The sequence below is a fragment of the Panthera tigris genome, chromosome D1, assembly GCF_018350195.1.
Source record: "Panthera tigris isolate Pti1 chromosome D1, P.tigris_Pti1_mat1.1, whole genome shotgun sequence".
In the NCBI taxonomy this organism is placed as follows: domain Eukaryota; kingdom Metazoa; phylum Chordata; class Mammalia; order Carnivora; family Felidae; genus Panthera; species Panthera tigris.
In genome coordinates this window covers 18,663,690-18,682,423 of record NC_056669.1, presented here as the reverse complement: position 1 = coordinate 18,682,423, position 18,734 = coordinate 18,663,690, and the positions used below count along the sequence as shown (strand labels likewise).

The following is an 18,734-nucleotide window of genomic DNA, read 5'->3' as shown; positions in this document are numbered from 1 at the left end:
CTCATTCGTTACTCATGGTATCAGCGGCTATGGATAACAGAAAGCCATCGATATTGCAAGTTCCAAATTTTCTGAACATACATGCCATACATGTGGGTAGAATGTTTCCGGAAAGACACACAGAAAAACTGAGGACAGTGGCAGCACAAAAACATAAACAGGGGACGCGAGAAGGAGGGAAATTTACTTCTCGCTATATTCTTGCACAAATCGTATCTTATAAACATGTATTACCCACTGAAGGCTAAATGAACCCACTGGAAGGCTTTTCATTTTCTCTGTTTACTTCTCCGTCTCCTCGCCCCTCCCCCATCCCTTCTTCCTCCCATCCCTTCCACCTCCCACAGCCTTCGCCCACTGTGCCCCAAGATGTACAAGCCCCTAATGAACTAAAGGGTGGCCAGAGCCTGAGCAAGGAGCAGCCCGCAAGAAGAAGAGATGCCAAGTAGAACCAGGAAGTTTTTCAAGGTCACGGCCTTTACCGACCCAACCCAACACCCCAGGCCAACTCTTCACCTACATAGAAGGCCCCGTGAAACAACAAATGCTTTGCCTTCTCATCTTTTGGAAGCAAACAGGTCAAGCATCCTGACGTCAGAATCAACCCGCCGATTCTTTCCCAAGCAAGGGTATCATGCAAGAATCTACTCCAAAGAGATCTAAAGCCACAAGTACCCCACCCCCAAAGGAGGCTCTTTGTCCCCGGGCCTTGTGCTGTAACAGACACTTTATTTTCAGTCTCAAATCAGGACATTGAATACTCCCTGGCCTCTAAAAAAGCAGGAATTATGAAGAGAGAGCTCACTGGAAGGAAAATAAACCTGTAAATCCTGTTAGGCTTTGCGCTTCATTCCAAAGGATTTTTTCCCCAAAACAATACCATTAGCAATACCATGATAGCCCTAAAAGGGAGGCTTCTGTACAACAGAATCCCAGCTCTTTGTTCCACATAACCCCCAGGACAGCACAGCAAAATCAGGACTTCACTATCCTCACCACGGAGAGAGCCAACCCACTTTCCCTCTCCGTTTGTGGGCTCGCCATGGTCCTCCTCCTAAATACCTTTTCTGTAACTTGGATGTGCTTCCTACCCTCTGGGCTCCTCCTCTTCCAAGCGGGCAGTCGGTCCACAAATATTCATTAAGGGCTTCCCAAGTGCCAGCCACAGAGAAGAGAAAGGCTTGGTCCATGCCCTCAAGGAGCAAACAGGGAAATGAGACAAACAAGCAATTATAACACAAGGCAGTAAGTGCTGCAACCAAGTTCAAAAGAGCTCTTCCCACTGGCGCCTGCCCGGGAATGCTTGGAGGTGTTCCCTGGATGCCGAAGAAGGGAACAGGGGCTTTGCGAGCAAAGACAGGAGTGGGAGAAGACCATCTCAGGCAGAGGAAAAGCAAGCATGACGACACAGAGGCAGGGAGCAGGCGTCAAGTCTGGAAGAAAGTCAGTGTGGCAAGAACGATGGAGGCCCCCCCGTCTTCGACTTGGCGCTTTTGCGGCGGGGCTCAACCTCGGAACTCTGAACCCGGGACAGAAAAGTCCTAATATCTGACAGCAACTTGTTTTCACTGCTCTTCCCATATTTTATTATTACAAACATACCCGCAAGGGATCACGGCAGAAACCACTCTCCCACGTTCAAGAACACGAGGAGGAATATCGTCACAGGAACCATGCCTAGTTTGCTCCGTAGGTGACTGGAGCCGGAGAAAAAGAGAACCGGCATTGCCTCCGACACAGTGCTCTTTCTCAGCTGCAGGCCAGCTACCTCCCTGCAGAAGCTCTCCTTCCCCTGTTCCCGAAGCCGGCGGCCTCAACGTCACCCCTACAGCTTCTCCGGTCAGACAGCTTCAGCTTCCAGCCCTAATCTGTGTTGCCAGGCATCCACTTAACCTCACTCGAAGGTCAGAGGGCAAGAAGCTGCAGTGGCTGAGCCCGATGACCCTTTATCCCTCCATCTCCCATGCCCTCCCGTATCACACAACCCACTAACATCCGACCTTAGGGTTGTAGCCGCTTTATTGTGTATTTGCTCCTGTCCAGCACGGTCACACGCCTGGATTTGCATCTGCTGTATCTACTCCCTTAAACTGAAAACTTTCTGGGGTGGGGGGGTGAGAGATGAACAATGTCCTGCCCTCCCTCATTTGCATGCCCGTCTCGATTTAGAACTGCACTCTCTTCCACGGGCTACTGTGGGAAAATATTGCAATTCCTCAGGTTAAAAGGAAGGGGAAAAAAAATAGTTACAAACAGAGAGGGAGGGAGGCAAACCATAAGACTCTCAAATACAGAGAAAAGCCTGAGGGTGGATGGGGGGGGTGGGGGAGAAGGGAAAACGGGTGATGGGCATTGAGGAGGGCACCTGTTGGGATGAGCACTGGGTGTTGGAGGTAAGCGATGAACCACAGGAATCTACCCCCCAAAACCAAGAACAGACTTTACGCACGGTACGTTAGCCAATTTGACAATAAATTATATTAAAAATAAATAGACGTTTAAAAAAAACTGAAAGGCGAGGGGAGGGGAGGAATGAAGTGAACTTGGCTTAGAGCTAGAAGCAGAAGGGACATATAATTTATAGTCCGCATCCTGACACTGGAGAGTGAAGGCAGCGCTTTCATAACCAGCACAGACAACTTACAAACTAGGTCTGTCCCAGGGAAAACAGAGGCGAATGGTCACCCTTGCTAGAAAGGTCATTCCAAATAGATGAGGGACTCCGGAGCTCCAAGAGGGACACGCCAAAGCCCTCAGTCACCTACTCTTGAGCTTTCAGCCTGAAGGGGCTGTGCCAAACATGCTTGAGGCAGATAGCCCAGTACCGGGAAGTTCTTCCTTCTACCTAACTCAGATCCTTAAAGATTCGAGTTAATCCCACTTTTATTAACCTCGGGACCTCAGAGAAGAGAAAAACACTGCCCTGGGCCTTCGTGGTAGGAATTCCTCATTATGAGTTCGCCTGCTAGCTCTCCATTCCTCAACTGAACCAAACGCCATCTGGTTGGCTCAGAAATACAAAAGCGGAGGGTTTGAGAGTCATTCCCAATGAGAACACAGTTCATCTTTAACTTGCCCCACATCCCCAGGAGCCCTCACAAACCAAACCCCAGCAAGAAATGGCACCTGTATGCATATTTTTGAGACTAAGAAGCTCTTTTTTTTTTTAATGTTTATTTATTTTTGAGAGAGAGAGAGACGTAGAACGCATGCGGAGGAAGGGGAGAGAAAGTGAGGGAGACACAGAATCTGAAACAGGCTCCAGGCTCTGACCTGTCAGCACAGAGCCCGACGTGGGGCTCGAACTCATGAACCGCGAGATCGTGACCTGAGCCCTGAAGTCAGACCCTAACCGACTAAGCCACCAGGGCGCCCCCTAGGAAGCTCTTCCCTCAGCCAAAACTATAGCTGCGGGGGACATGAGCTCCAGAAAGAATGGACTCCCACCCCTCCCCACTCCCAGCCCCCAGAGAGCTGATTCAAGACAGCAGAGCTGGGTGGCTGTTAAGACTCAATGAACAAGGCAGTATCTCTTGTTTCCCCTCCCCCGCCCCCACCCAACATGGGGATGCTGCTGTCCCAGTTGAGAGCAAGGACCTTGCTGTTTTCTTTTCAACATACAAAAAGAAGTTTCAGACGGGGGTGGAGAGGGGAAGAAGGTCGGGACCCACAAACAAATCAAGCAGGCGGGCTCCGGTAGCCCTTGCCCGCAGCAGTTACATGCCCCCTTGGCACACACTCTTTCCCAGGGACTGATGGTTGATGGAAATCAGATGCTCCCACCCACTTGCCACCATCCCAAGCCCCTTTGGAGCCGTATTTTTTTTTTTTTTTAATTTTAGAAAGCAGTTATTTAAGAAGCCTTGTATAAAGAGAGCACAACTATTTGATCACCCAAAGGTCACCGGGACAATGCCAACAAAAAACGAAACAGCAGGCAACTCTGCCCCACGTGACCTTGGGCTAGTCACTTCACCTTTCTCAGCTTGTGTTTCTTTATCGACAAAATGGCACAATCAGTGAGGTGGTTTATAAGGTTCTTCCTGGCTTCAAGGGTTGAATATTTAACTCTCTGTATTTCCTGAAGACATGGCTAAAGAAAATCAGTGAAGGGAGGCAGAACTCGGACTCATCTTTTAACTTCTACTTTAAATGGGAACATTTTGACTCCAGAAATCGTGCAATTTGCCATCTCCTCTGGCCCCACTTTTCCCCCCACCCCCACCCCACCACTGACCTTCCAGCTCTGCTGATGTCAATCTTAACCACAGGGCTGGGAGTCTCATGAGGCAAAGAACACGGTCAAATTAATTTCGCCAATGCTGATACTAACCCCCACAAACTCGGTTTGCTATTCCTAGCAGTAAGTCTGGCCATAAAAGCGAAATTCATGTTACTTATGAGCTAATAAACCCATTGCCTGGATAGACATAAATCAGTTACTGAATAATGCCCACCAAATTCTTGCAGTCTTTCAAACCCCTAAGTGTCATGAGTTAATATCCCTGTCCAAAAATAAAGTCAGTATCTCAAAGGGGGAGGTGGAATGGATAGACCACCCTCCCCACCCCCCCCCCCCGCAACCAACAACAACAAAATTCAGCCCTTACACAAACACACAGACGCACGCACACCCCTTGCTCTGACCACGGCAAGATAGTCAGCTTTCAGGTTTGCCCACCTTAATTGTGGTGCGGAAACCCCCTCCCCTGCCTGCTCTGTGTAAGTATCCTGCAACTGCGGGGTCCTCGCCTCCACTGCCAACTGACGATACACACTAAAGAAACCCCGTTTTTCAGCCACATGTAAAATGAAGCTGCACCCCTCCTCTACCTGCTGGAAACTACGCCGGTGTGCCCCCACCCCGGGGAAATGTGCACAGCACCCCGCGAGTTTACCTGGCAGACGTTTGCTAAAATCGACAGGAAGAAGGAAAGATCAATGCAATTCAAGTGCTGACGGTTGTACTCGTGCGAGGGGGGGAAAACACAAATGCAAGCCGGGAAGTCCCCCGTGGTGCCTGCACCTGGGAGGCCACCGCAGAGGATGGATGCGGGGCTGAGGAAGTGCGGGGAGAGGAAAGAGCCGGAGGAAGGCGGGTGGCCAGCCGCTCACCTGTCCGTACACCTTGATGGGCTCCGGCTGCAGGGCAGCGCTCCGTCTCCTCCGGAGCGGCTTCTCGTCCGCCCCCCGGGGCCCCCCGCGCGCCCACAGCCGCAGCTCGCGCGGCTCGCCCTGCACCACGCGGAAGCCCCGGTCCTGGGGCAAGGGCGCGCGGCCGCCGTGCAGCGTCTGCGTCCACACCTCGCACAGAGCCCCGGGCGGCAGCAGCGCGACCAGGGTGAATAGGAAGGGGAGTCGGGACTCCCTCCTGCTGCTCCGTGTCGCCATGTTCGGGCGAACGCTGCCGCAGGTGGCGCCGCCGCCAGGAGAGAATGTGCAGCGCGAGGCCGGGACGGCGGCTGGGCCGGGGCCGCGCGCGCCGCTCCCGGGGCTCCAGGCCGCCCGCGCCGCTCGGGGCCGCCCCGCTGCGCCCGCCGCCGCCGCCGGGTCCCGCTCGGCTTGGCGCGGCGCCGTCACGTGTGCGGCTCGCAGCCGCGTCCCCCCTTCGCGCACTTTCTGCGCTCGGCGGCCTCGGCGCCGCTCGGGCCCCTCCCCCGCGCGGGGATGGGGAAGTCAAGGCAGCGAGCGCCCGCGAGCGTGCGTCCCCTTGGCCCGCCGGCGGGCGCACCGCGTCGTCCTCCCTGCGGCGGTCGAGAGTTGTGTGGGGCTCGCTCGTCTTCCCCGGAGTTAGTTGCCTCCTCCGCAGGGTCGCGTCGAGGTCGCCCTAAACCGGTCTCCTTCCCTGACTGCACAGCCCCCGGTCCTGTCTCGCCGCACGACCACCTCCCCCGGCCCCCCGCCGCATCCCCACCTCGGAGGGAGAGCCCGGAGCCAAAGAAAACGAGCTCTGAGAAGGCAGAACACGGCAGCCGGCAAATTACGGTCCAGATGAACCCGCCCCCATTGTGAAATTCACACGGTTTCTACTACTCTGGGCATCAAAACGTATTTGAAGTGGCCACAGCCAAAAACTACCCTCCATCAAGCTCAACTGCCCAGGCCCCGAGCACAGTAAATACGCGCCCGCACAGAGGCAGTAAGAGCCAGGGACCATCCCAAAAGGGGACAAGCACACAGTTATACAGTGGTTCCTTGCACACGTGAGTGCCTGTGCCTGACACTGGGCCCCGGCACAGCGGCTCGCCTGTGACCCTCCAGGGTGACCAAGCACTGAGCCACCCTACCTACGCTGCTGCCAAACGGGCACAATATGCCAGTCCTCTCAGCCTGCGGCCAACACCTGCCGCAAGCCTCTAAAGCTTGCCACTGGGGGTGGGAGGGGACAGACACTCAAAAGAGGGAGGAGGACACAGGTTACAGCTCAATTCAGCTTAAAGATCCAGACCCTCTTTGAACCGCGAGATACAGTTTCCGCTGGTTGGAACTATGGAGGCACACCCAAGGTAAACATGGATTTGCGGGTTTGTAGCAGCAGTCAAGACCTATCCGCTGTGGCCTCCTCTCTTCCATTTTATATTTCACTGTGCTCAGGTCTCAGATCCTGGGTTTTGATAAGACTAAAGACAGAAGGAGCAAGGCTAAAGATGAGGCCGCTTCTACGGTCGTCCAGTCCTTGGTTTAGAGGGAGCAGGGGGTGATCGGTTCAGTTCTCCCAAAATGCTCCTTGTTCTCAACAAACCACAGTAGCTTGATTTCTCCACCCTGCCCTAGAGTCCTCTCCAGTTAGCTTAGCAGAGGCCCCCTCCCCTGCCAAGCGTCACCCTTCCAAAGGAGGGACAGCCTTTCCTCACCTCCTTAAACCCAGCATTCTGCCACCCTCCCCACCCCATGCCAGACTTGCTGGGGACCAGGCCGCAGGTTCTGCAGTCCCCTACCTCTTCCCAGCCCATTTTCTCCCCGAAGCAGGTTTCCCTCCAAACCCCATCTTGCCGTCCATCTCAATACAATCACAGAACCACCTGGTTCTCCCCACCTAGCAGATCGCTTATCCTCTGGGAAAGCCACGGAACCACTGCCAGCTCCCACCCCCAATCTAGACCAGTGATGTCTTGTCAGGACCACCTTACCAGAAGCGGACCACCCTGTGGCCTCCCCGGACCAACAGCAAAGGCACTGCTACCCCTACTTAACCCCCAAGGATAAATGAGAGGAACACAGTTCCAGTCACAACACCGTGCAGATGATTCAATTATTGTTTTTTTTCCATGTACATTTAACGAGAACTTCTCTACAAGAACAAGCATCAGAGTCCCAGCAGCATGAGGATGGCAGCAGAAAACAGAGACACAGGTCCCTTAAGTGTGGATTTGAAGATAAGGAGCCGCTTTTCCCACACAAAACTGCTGGCTTGAGGCTCAGATGGCAATTTGCAAGGGCCAGCTACTTGCTGATTTTGATTTTGATATGCAACTTGGATGCAGGAAGCCTGGCAAGAATGCTCAAACATGGTTAATGTACTCCTTGAAAGCCCTCCTCTGTGGTCGTTATCTACATTCCAGGCCGTTCTCAGGTGGATAATCGGCAAAGCCAGAGACTGTGTATGCCCCGTAACCACAGGGCACGATGGAAAGCACACTGAATTTTGAGTTAGGAAATCTGCTTTCTAACTTGGAGGACTTGGCCGAATAAATTCCCCAAGCTTCAATTTTCTCATCTACAAAAAAAGGACCTTAATCCGTATCTATCACACAAGACTGCTCAGAGTATCAGATAGAATCACATAGATAAAATAAAATAACTACAGTTGTAAAGGCCGCAGAAAGGAGTATTATGGACGAGTGGCATTAGAGACATGCATTCTAGTCCTGGCTTTGCAACCAAGTGACCATGTGATTTTTGTTCTGGTCATCTCACCCGTCCGGGCGCTGGTTTCTTCATATGCGACACGAAAAGAGGTTTTGCAGCCCTGATTGTTCCCTGCCCGCTTCAGGACCCCCACCTGAGCGTGAGATGGGAGCAGCCACAGGTGAGGCCACCTACGAGGGGTTGGAGCTGGATTGTGCAATTGAGCGGGGTGTTCTGCCTAGCTTCAAAACCGGATCTGGGTTGTAAACACGCCACCACTTCCTCCATGCCTCCAAAACAACATCACCGTTGGGGTGGGAATGTAGACAGAGGGAGGCAGTACTCTCATCACCCTCTGCCCCAACGTGTACGGCCTCGATCTCCGTGCTGTGCAGTATCACAAGGAAAATCATCAGGCGTAGGAATACTAGACTCACGGCTGCGTAACAAAGTCTTGAGCCTGTGGTCAGCCTTTAAGCGGCCCTCCTCTGTCCTGCCCATTCTAGGCCATCCGGAGCTCCGGCTGGAGATAAAGCTAGGCGAAAACCACCCAGAGGTCTTGGCGTCCCACATTTTTATCCAGATGGAGTCACATTTAAAATAGTAACAAGGACAGCCATGAGGAGAAGGGAAAAAAAATCCCAAAAGCCTAACTGAACTTCTTTCTGTTCTCTCTTTCTCCCCTCGTTGCCTTCCCAAATGCCAGAATCTGTCTGCTCACCCTCCCCCGCTGCCCCCGGCCTCCCCAACTCCTGTCCCTCTTCCCAGCACCTGTACCCAGCATAGGTAGGTTACAAGCCCTCACACTAAGGTTCTAAGTCCCCCGCAGTCTTTGATACTTCCTCTCTGGTCACGTTACTTAACCTCATCTTCCTCTCCAACTATAAGCAGCAGGAGGCCAACAATGGGCTTGTCCTGCTCATGTGTGTATCCAGTGCCCAGCATAATCCTGGCACATAATGAACGTCCAGTGATACTTACAGAATGAATGCAAATGAATGAGGGGAGGGATGACCCCCCCCCCCGACCTTTGCTTGTGGCGAGGGTTTGGGGTGGTTAAAGAGCCAATGCAGCTGAATCTTAACCTTTTCTTACCACCACCACTCCCCCCACCCCCCACCACTTCTTTCTTCCAAAGTTGGCTTCTCTGAGTCACAACCAGACCCCAGAAGTCGCCGAGACAGAAAAGGGACTCTCCCTGCCCAACACTTAGAGTGGTCAACTTTATCCCCCTACCCATCACGTTAGCCAAATAACTATCATCCATCTCACCATCCAGGGTAAGACAGAAGTACCCCCCTGCTGTTGTCAGAAACTCCTTTCGTTGAGGCAAAGTCCGGGATAACTGATGGAGTTAAAAATACGGTGCACCCAGAACAAGTAACTTAGATTCTCACTCTAGAATAAATTAACTTCAAAGAGGAGGTTCTGGAAATAGGAGTAACTTTTGCAGAGCAGAAGTTTACATTTGCATAGCATTATAACAACATCATCTATCAAATGGCGTCTCCCAGCAACCCGTGGAAGTGGGCCAACGCGGGCATTACTGACATCCCCATTTCACAGATTTTGAGAATAAAGGCTCAGGAAGGAAGATCACATCACTGGCTCAAAGCCACACACTTTGTACGAGGTAGATTCAAACCCAGCCGCTCTGACTTTCTCTGCCACCATCTGATCTCCCTGAGGCAGAGAGAAGAGCCGGTGTATCAAGTCCAGGGGTGGGCAAGGCCCTGAGAACCGGCACAAAAGACAGAACCGCTCAGGTCCTCTCCCCTCTCACAGCCCAGCCCTGCTTCAACCCCCCACAGGCGGCTCGTGGTGCTCATTTGCCTTTCTCCCTCCTCAGGCCCTCGATTGGGCCACGTGAGGAGTTATGTTATAGTGCTCCCAGGTCAAATCCTGTTTTCTGTTCTCCTCTAGAAAAATGTAATGAGGGATTTGCTTGTGAATTTTCAAATGGGGTATTTTGTTCCCGTGAAGGAGCGCAGGCTTTAAAGGCTGCCCTCAACCTCTGGGTCCACTGCTCACCTAGGGGTCTTGCCTTGATCTCCCCGCAACTCAACTTCTTGAACCTCTGTGACAAGAAAGTGTGTGGTGCAAAAACATAGAAAAGGTCATTATTGTTATGTAGACTCCGGGATTAAAAACTCCTGGCAGGTCTGCTGAGGGACACTGGGAAATTATCTCCTTCTCCATGAGTATAGACTGGGACGCCCCTTCCCGGGTTTGGGCAGAATGAGAAGATCTAAAACTGGAGATTCTTTGAAAACCTCTGAAAAATTGCATATCAAAGACTTCTATGTCCTTCCCTTAGAGCCTTTACAATAACTGAGGGGTGCCTGGGTGGCTCAGTCAGTTGAGCGTCCGACTTCGGCTCAGGTCATGCTCTAAACGGTCCGTGAGTTCGAGCCTCGCGTTGGGCTCTGTGCTGACAGGTTGGAGCCTGGAGCCTGCTTCGGATTCTGTGTCTCCCTTTCTCTCTGCCCCTCCTCTGCTCACGCTCACTCTCTCTCTCTCTCTCTCTCTCTCAAAAATAAACATTAAAAAAAAACTTTAAAAACAAGTAACACTGGGTGGGCATGGCTTTAGGTACTGGAGTGTAAGGAGGCATGGAAAGCCACTTGGACAGACCCAGTTTAAGTGTGTGATGACCCGAATTGCTCTTGGCACTCTCAAGACAAGAAGAGTAGACTAACCCATGCTGGCTTTTTTGCCCTCCTTTGTCTAATACATTCCACTCAGACATAGAATCCCCAGAAACCCTCCTCCCTTTTCCTGTGCCAGTCAAAAATGGAGACGAAAACGCCCCACACACCTTGCCATTGTTTACTCTTCAACTAAAAGGTCACTTCTTGATTCTGCCCAGATACTCCCCCAACCACTCCAAAGCCCTACAATCTTGATATATGCCTCTCCTGAGATGTTGATCATATTCTTCCTTCCATTAGACCAACAACCTTAGTGCTATTAAAAAACAAAAGTTCAGGGACACCTGGGTGGCTCAGTCGGTTGAGCATCCAACTTCGGTTCAGGTCATGATCTCACGGTTCGTGAATTTGAGCCCCATGTGGGGCTCTGTGCTGACAGCTCAGAGCCTGGAGCCTGCTTCGGATGCTCTGTCTCCCTCTCTCTCTAAAGCCCTCCCCCACTCGCACTCTGTCTCTCTCAAAAATAAACATTAAAAAAAAAAGTTCAACTGAGTAAATTTTAAAGATCTCCTTGGCTTTATCTGATGATTTATGAACCAGGCAGCATCCCATCCAACAGAAAGGAGCTCCAAAGAGCTGTACAAAATAAAAGAAATACAGGCAGAGGGGGCAGGAGGAGGAAGTTATTCACAAAAGCAAAGAATGGATTACTTTTGGCAAGGTCACCTTTCTTTAGGGGACCGCAGGGGTCTATCAGGCAGATACCTTAGAAGTGCTGACCAGGTAATTCCAAATTGAGTGGTTTAAGAGTCCATTCCTGGAGGAGACTGAAATTATAATTAAGTCTAAATTTGGTGGCATGGGGCTTAGCACAAGTGACTCCATTTGGGGCCTGTTGTCTTTTTTTTTTTTTTAACAGTACTTACCTCCTTTTCTAACTTATAATTAGGTTTTTCCGACCTATCCCCCTGTCTGGCACTTAATAGATTATAATAGGTTACAGAGTGGAAATGAATGGCTGGGGGGGATGGAATGATTACTGCTCTAGGGAGAAGGAATTTCCCCATCCCAGTGGCCGCAACAAAGGACACTAGAAAGATAGCTGAGGTTCCTGTCAGCACCAAGTGAGTCAGCCTAGTGAAGAAAAGTGAGTCCTTCCGTCGTGACATACTTTTATGTGTGATCCGGTCATTGCCGACCGCCCGATGATAGGGAAGATAGGGAACAAGTATCTGGAAAGGACCGAGCCACTACTAAGTTAAATTAGACTGAAGTGGCTCTAATGCTTTGGTGGCCTACGAGAGCAAACTGAGACCTAAGCCTGTAAATACGTCAAGTTGAAGAAATCAAAACCTAGAGGCACCTGGGTGGCTCAGCTGGTTAAGCATCTGACTCTTGATTTCGGCTCAAGTCACGATCTCACAGTTTGTGGGTTTGAGTCGGGTTCCACACTATTAGTGCAGAGCCTGCTTGGGGTTCTCTCTCTCTCCCTCTCTCTCTGCCCCTCCCAGCTCACGTTCTCTCTCTCTCTCTCTATCTCTCAAAATAAACAAATAAACCAAAAACAGAAAAAGAAATCAAAACCTAAGGATAACCCATCATAAATAGCCAACCAGGCTTTAGGCTGGAGCCAATCAACTAATTACCTTTTTTTTTTTTTTTTTCCCCTTCTGCACCTTCCCTATATAAGTATTTTCCCCGGCTCCCAGGAGCTCTCCTAACCACTTAGCGTGTTGGTGCTGCCCAACCTGAGTTAACTTTTGTTCAAATGAACTCTTTTTTCTTTTTAATTTATTTTGAATGTTGATTATTTTTGAGAAAGGGAGAGAGAGCACAGACAAGCAGGGGAGAGGCAGAGAGAGAGAGGGAGACGCAGAATCTGAAGCAGGCTCTGAACTGTCAGCACAGAGCCCGGAGCGGGGTGGGGGGGAGGGGGACTCAAACCCAAGAACCGCAAGATCATGACCTGAGCTGAAGTCAGACACACTTAACTGAGCCACCCGGGGGCCCCCATTTTGGCTCCGAAAACGCTTAAAATCTGTCCTATGCCCCGGTTTATCTTTTAGCAACAGAAAAGGCTATGCTTTGAAAAAAAGAAAGATGATCAACGGGTTTGGGGAAGGTGAACTGGGGAAGAGTTTTCACAGAACAAGCCGTTTTGAGCAGGGGAGTTTCAAGCGTGTGTCTTTGGACGTGTGGGGACTGGAGGGGGAGGCTGAAACTGCTGTTTCCAACAGGAGCCGGAAGTTATTTTATGCATCTGAAGAGAATGAGGAAAGGCCTCGAGGGCAAAGGGTGGCAGCGAGGCAGGGTGTGGGCTCAAATGGGTAGGGTGGTGCCACACACAGGGAGGCTGGGAAGGCCAGGGGCAAGGTGTAGGGAGACCTTGAATGCAGTGCCTCACTGCCTTTTGTCAGCACCATTGTACAGGGTGGTCGGGGGGTGCCGGGCAGGCAGGGAGGCCTGAAGAGTGTCCTTCAATCACCCCTTTCACCAGGACCATGGCACATGCTCCAAACTGTCATTTGGTCCATCTACCTCCTGAGGCACCTGCTTAGCACATACGGGATCTTTCCCAGGGCACTATGGATCCTACTCCTCTCTGCCTCCCATCCCTAAATCCGTCACAGTTGAAATTCTGGGTGGTGTCATCAGCTGAATTAACACCTGTTATAATGATCATTCCCACCAGACTCGAGACTGCAAGCACTTTTAATGAGGCCCCGCATAAAACATTTTCTCTGAACCCTTAAACAAATTATATTAAATCCTCCACACCAACTACGTTATTGAAATGGTGATTAGCGTTTGGATCATACCAACAGATCTGCTCAGAGGCAAACACCTTCTCATTTGGGGTTTGACACAATGCCAGAGTTAGAAAACTGCCTGACCACCTAAACCTGAGCGCTAAGTGAAAAATCCTTTCTCTTTCAGTGGTTATTTAAACAAGAACTCCAATGCTAAATTAGCAGTGGATTTTTTTTTGTATGAATTTTCTTTGCATTCGAACATTATGTAAATGAAAACCCCAACGAAGTGCAAATTAAGACTATTCTTAATTCTAAAAGGCTGCTATTCTCTGATAATGACGCCATGGAATACCTCACAGTCTGCCAAGCACAGTGTGTGGTTTCTGCCCCCCCCCCACCTGCCTTAGTCACCTGCCAGCAGGGGGGCACCCACTGTGTCCCTTTTTCCCTGCCCACTGAAGTCAGATCTGACCCTACACCTCTCCTCCTCCTTACGATTTCATCGTGCCACGATCATTTAATCGCATAAAGGTAACAAGAGGTCGATGCGCGCTTAACCCGCTTTGGGGAGCAGCGTGGGCAGACGTAAGGCATTGGTTTGGACATTCGGGAAAGAGCTCACCTGGCTCTTTTCCTAAGAAAAGGGAAGAAAACCTAATTTTCTTCCCTTATAAATGAATTGCCAACCTTGGCAGGTTTAAAGGATTAAATGGGTTGGGCTCAAACCCTGAACAAAAGACTTGATCACTAAATGAGACCTATGGTTATTGTGAAGAATTCAGGTCAGGTATCGTTGCTAAATGAATCTGGGCCTTCAGCAATTGTCAGTGTTTTATTCGGGTTTCTGTGTGTCCCTTTGACCTCACCCCCAGGTGACACGTTGCTCTAAAGCAAGTCTCCGATCCGGCTCTATCACATGCACGCAGGTTCTTAGCCAACACAGACAACACACACACACAGGTGGTCAGGCCCTGCTCTCTAGCTTCTCTCTCTCTCTCTGGCTTCTTCTTCTTTTCCTGCAGGAAAACCAGGGCCCCAGGAAAACGCAGCAGTGTTCTGAGGCCAGGGAGTCCACCAAACTCTTGGGCCACATCGGGCAACAGAGTTGCTCTTTAAGCAGAGGTACAAAAGACCAGACATCCCCGGGGCTGGAGTTAGCATGCCACTTGGATGCTGGATTCTTCTAGCTTGTCCGTGCAAGCCCGTTCCAGCCAACCACCTTTCCGATACAGCACTGATTTCATCAGTGAAAAACTATTTCTGATATGCTAATTAGCGCATCATCTGATTCAGATTTAAATAATGATATTGCAAGTTCTTGGCGGAGGGAGCCTTCTCTGGAAGCGTGAATTCCTGCCCCGGGGCGGCGGTGAGGGGGGGTGTGGGGGGCTCAAACTGCTGATCACAAGAGCACGGATTCTTGACTGGGACCCTTCAAATGTTAACTATATGTCCCCCACCATGGATTAAAGTTAGTTTATATACATGTACATGACGCTCTTTATGTTGAAGTATTTAAAAGTCAGTTACAGACAATACAGCGACTACGAGTAAGGAAAAGCTTCCAGCATCCATGGAATAGGAGAGCGATGTGAACGATTGTGATTTTATAATCAGAAATACATATTTGGTCTTCATCCCATTTCTGGCACACAGCTCCTAAAACCCTTGGAATTTCCGAAGTGATAGGAGCAGTAAATGTGTCTTTTGTAATGCATAACAAACCCCGTTCAAGCACCCCAAGAGTTCATGTTAATGAGGTGACTTTTGGAAAGCCCCTAGGTAACCTAAGGACAGGGCAGGGCTGGTTACCGGGGGAACCATCCATCTAAAGTTAAAGGGTTGGAACTCTCAGTCCCAACCAGTGCCGGCCTGAAGATCAAATCAATCCCCAATGGCTAATGATTTAATTAATCATGCCTATTTAATGAAGCTTCCATGAAAACCCAAAAGAATGGGGTTCGGCAGCTTCCAAGCCGGTGAACACATGGAGATCTGGATGCACCCAGAGAGGACAAGGAAATTCCACACCCTTCCCCCATACTTCGCCCGACTCGTCTCTTCCATCTACCTGTTCCTGAATGGCATCCTTTTGTAACAAACCGGTAACCTAGTAAGTGAAACGTGTTCCTGAGTTCCGTGAGCCAGTTAAGCAAACCTGAGGAGGGGGATGCGGGGACCTGCAATCTACAGCCGGCTGGTCAGAAGCACAGGTGCTACAAACTAGACTTTTCGATTTGCATCTGAGGTTGGGGGTAGGGTTGTCTGAACCCTTGACCTGTGGAATCTGCTGCTGTCTCTCAGTAGATAGTGTTTGGACTGAATTAAACTCCATTGAACCACCTGGCCTCACAGGATTGCTCGATGTGTGGAAAACCCACATAATCTGTGTGTCGTAGCCGTGTGTGGTGTACCTATACCATATGAAGTAACCTATATGAGGAGTGTTTCTCCTCTAGAACTAAAGATCCTCCTTCAAGGGCTACGGTCAGGCCTGTAATTTACTAAAGGTACTTCAGCCTAGACAATGAAATACTACTGTGTTGGTTTGAGAGCACCCTAAGGCAGTCATTTGCCCTAATCAGAAATTCATGCTAAGGGAGGGGGGGAGGGGAGGTGTCAGTTCGCATCCTAATCAGAAAGCCCATCCTGGGAGGTAGCTGTTACAAATATTTTAGTTATTCTAATCTCAATCAATACAAGTGATTTCTCTCTCTCTCTTTTTTTTTTTTTTTTTTACTAATCAGCACACACACAAAATGTTAAAAATGGATTTTCATTAGTGGCTTGCTAATTAGCTTAATGAGCATTAAAAATAGACTCTCCTGGGGCACCTGGGTGGCTCAGGTCCAACTTCGGCTCCGGTCATGATCTCACGGTTCAAGAGTCTGAGCCCTGCGTCGGACCCTGTGCTGTCAGCTCGGAGCCTGGAGCCCGCTTCAGGTTCCGTCTCCCTCTCTCTCTGCCCCTTCCCCGCTCATTCTCTCTCCCTCTCTCTCTCTCAAAAATAAACACTTAAAATTTTTTTTAAAAAAGGGGCTAACGTTAGTGAATTCAGAAGTATTCAAGAAAATGGCTTGTCACAAATATTTTACAGACACACCCATCCATCGCATGAACCGGCGAACAGGTGTAGGGATACAAGTCCTCTCGCTCCAGAGACAGCAACAGAATCGTGTTCTGTAAATGGTCCTGTGTGCTTGCGTCTTGGGGATTCTCGCTGCCTGTTTACAGACCATAAGTTTAACTGAACGTTGCCGCCGGAATGTTGTCTCTGCACCTAGCAAAGCACATTCAAGTAAAGTGTGGTGAGCTCTCCTAAAAAAGAGGAGAGACTTAATCTGCCCTGTTTCTAATAAATGATCAATAAGTGCCTGCATGCATGGCAGAATGCATCGTGAGGTTTGCTTTCATTAAAATCTGGCAATGAGGGAACTGGCAGGGTGTTAGTTTCCTTGGGCCACCTTAACAAAATACCACAGACTGGGCAGCTTCAACAACAGAAATGTATTTTCTCACAGATCTGGAGACTGGAAGTCCAAGATGAAGGGGGCAGCAAGGTTGGTTTCTTCTGAGGCCTCTCTCCTTGGCTGGCAGATGGCTGCCTTCTCACTGTGTCCTCACATGGTCATCCCTCTGTGCATGGCCACCCCCGGAGTTTCTTCCTCTTCTTATAAGGACACCAGACATATTAGATGAGGGCTCACCCTAAAGGCCTTATTTGAATGTAACCATCTCTTTAAAAACCTTGTCTCCAAATATGGTCACATTCCTAAGGTACGGGGAGCTGGGACTTTAATATATAAATTTGCAGGGGGGCACAATTCAGCCCATAACGGGAAGTAACTAACCTGTATACCTGCTCTCCCTTGGCAGCTACCCTTTTCTATTAAAAAGAACTGATGATGAGGCAGAACCGAACTGACTGAGGTCAGTTTTAACGTGTGGCTATAGAGTGGTCTGAAAACTAGGGTGAGGTTGGGAACAGCGGGTCACACGATGTTCTCATGAGTTGTGATAAAACGTCAGCTGCAGGCCACGGAGACCCAAAACGATGCCCTGACGCAGACAGCTGAGCTCTCACCTTAGATGGTGGGCCAGCCTTGCTCTTGCAAAGTTGTCAGGAGGTCAGGCTTCTTCTGTGTTGTGGCCCTGTCATCCTAGGGTACCTCCTTCATGTGGTCCACGATGGCTCACAGGCAGAGGCTCATTCCCGACAGTGGGAGGGAGAAAAGGCACAAAGCCGAAGTGCACACATCGCTTCTGCTCACACCCCCTTTGCCAGAGCTTGGTCATGGGGCCACACCTACCTGCAAGGGACGTCAGGAGGTAGGGGCACTGTTGGAGCATCTGGAGGCCCACCTACAAATCAGAGGTTCTCTTCGCCGAGAAGAGGGCTGAGAATCCCCGGCCAACCTCCAGTACTGATGCTCTGGTTCTAAAAACATTGAAATACTTGCATATCCATTGGCAAAGGGTCACTGCTCTAGCCTCTGAGCACCACCCCCAACCTCCGCTGTCCCAGTCCCCATGGACTTCCCCTAGGATCCAGTAAATAAAAGATCGATTAATGCTTGGTCCGCCACGGGCCCTCCAGATCCTGCCCAATGGCCTGTGTCTTCTCTTCTGAGAAGTCACTGCCCTTGTCTTACTGATTTTTTTTAAATATTTCAAATATAACTGGAGAGAGCAATGTCTGGAAATCATATTTTATGAAAAAGTTGAACAACTAGGGATATTTAACCTAAAATGGAGGTTTGGCAGGAACAGCTCAACCATCATCTTTAAATGTTTCTAATAACAATCACTACCTTTAAACATTTAGTGTCTATCACGTGCCAAGACCTGAACTGGGCTCGGTGCTTTATATGTACTTTCTCGGATTCTCAGAGCAATCCTGTAGGGTGGAAATTATTTTCATTTCACCGACCAAGGCACTGAAGATCAGAGACACTGAGTTGCTTGTGGAAGACATAAAACCAGGGTCAACAATTAAACCCCTGGATGTCTGGCTCCAAAGTGGGAAGCTTTCTCCCCGGTGCTGTGCTGCCTCCTCTGTGAAACAGGAAGTGAACAAATTCACACGCCTCCATAGTAGAGCAAGACTAAGACATTACAGGAGAGCTGGGAAAGTTAAGTTCAAATTTAAAAAGAACTTCTAAGAATCGAGCTATTCAAAAATGAAATGTATTGATGGGTTGATAGTAAATTTTTAACAGAAATGTAAAGAACCGAGAATAGCCAAAGCACTCTTGAGAAAGAACAAATTTGAAGGGCTTGTACCACATGATTTCAAGACTTTTGGTACAGCTATGGTAATTAAGACAATGTAGTGTTGGCATAAATAGAAAAAAATAGAGAATCGAGAAATAGAATCACATATATAAACTGAGATGATTTTTGACAAAGGCACCAATGAAATTCAGTGGAGAAGAGGAAGTCATTTTTAAGTGGTACTTGTATAATTGATATCCTATATGGA

At 49.7% G+C, this 18,734-nt stretch overlaps 1 protein-coding gene across 1 annotated transcript in view; it reads right to left on the bottom strand.

Moving 5' to 3' along the window:
• SORL1 (sortilin related receptor 1) overlaps window positions 1-5,949 on the bottom strand; it is a 166,024-nt gene extending 160,075 nt beyond the window's left edge. The window contains exon 1 of the mRNA XM_042959590.1: window positions 5,116-5,949. Within this exon, the coding sequence (XP_042815524.1) occupies window positions 5,116-5,391 (276 nt within the window). The 5' untranslated portion in view covers window positions 5,392-5,949. The remainder of the gene's footprint in view (window positions 1-5,115) is intronic.
• Window positions 5,950-18,734: the final 12,785 nt, after the last annotated feature.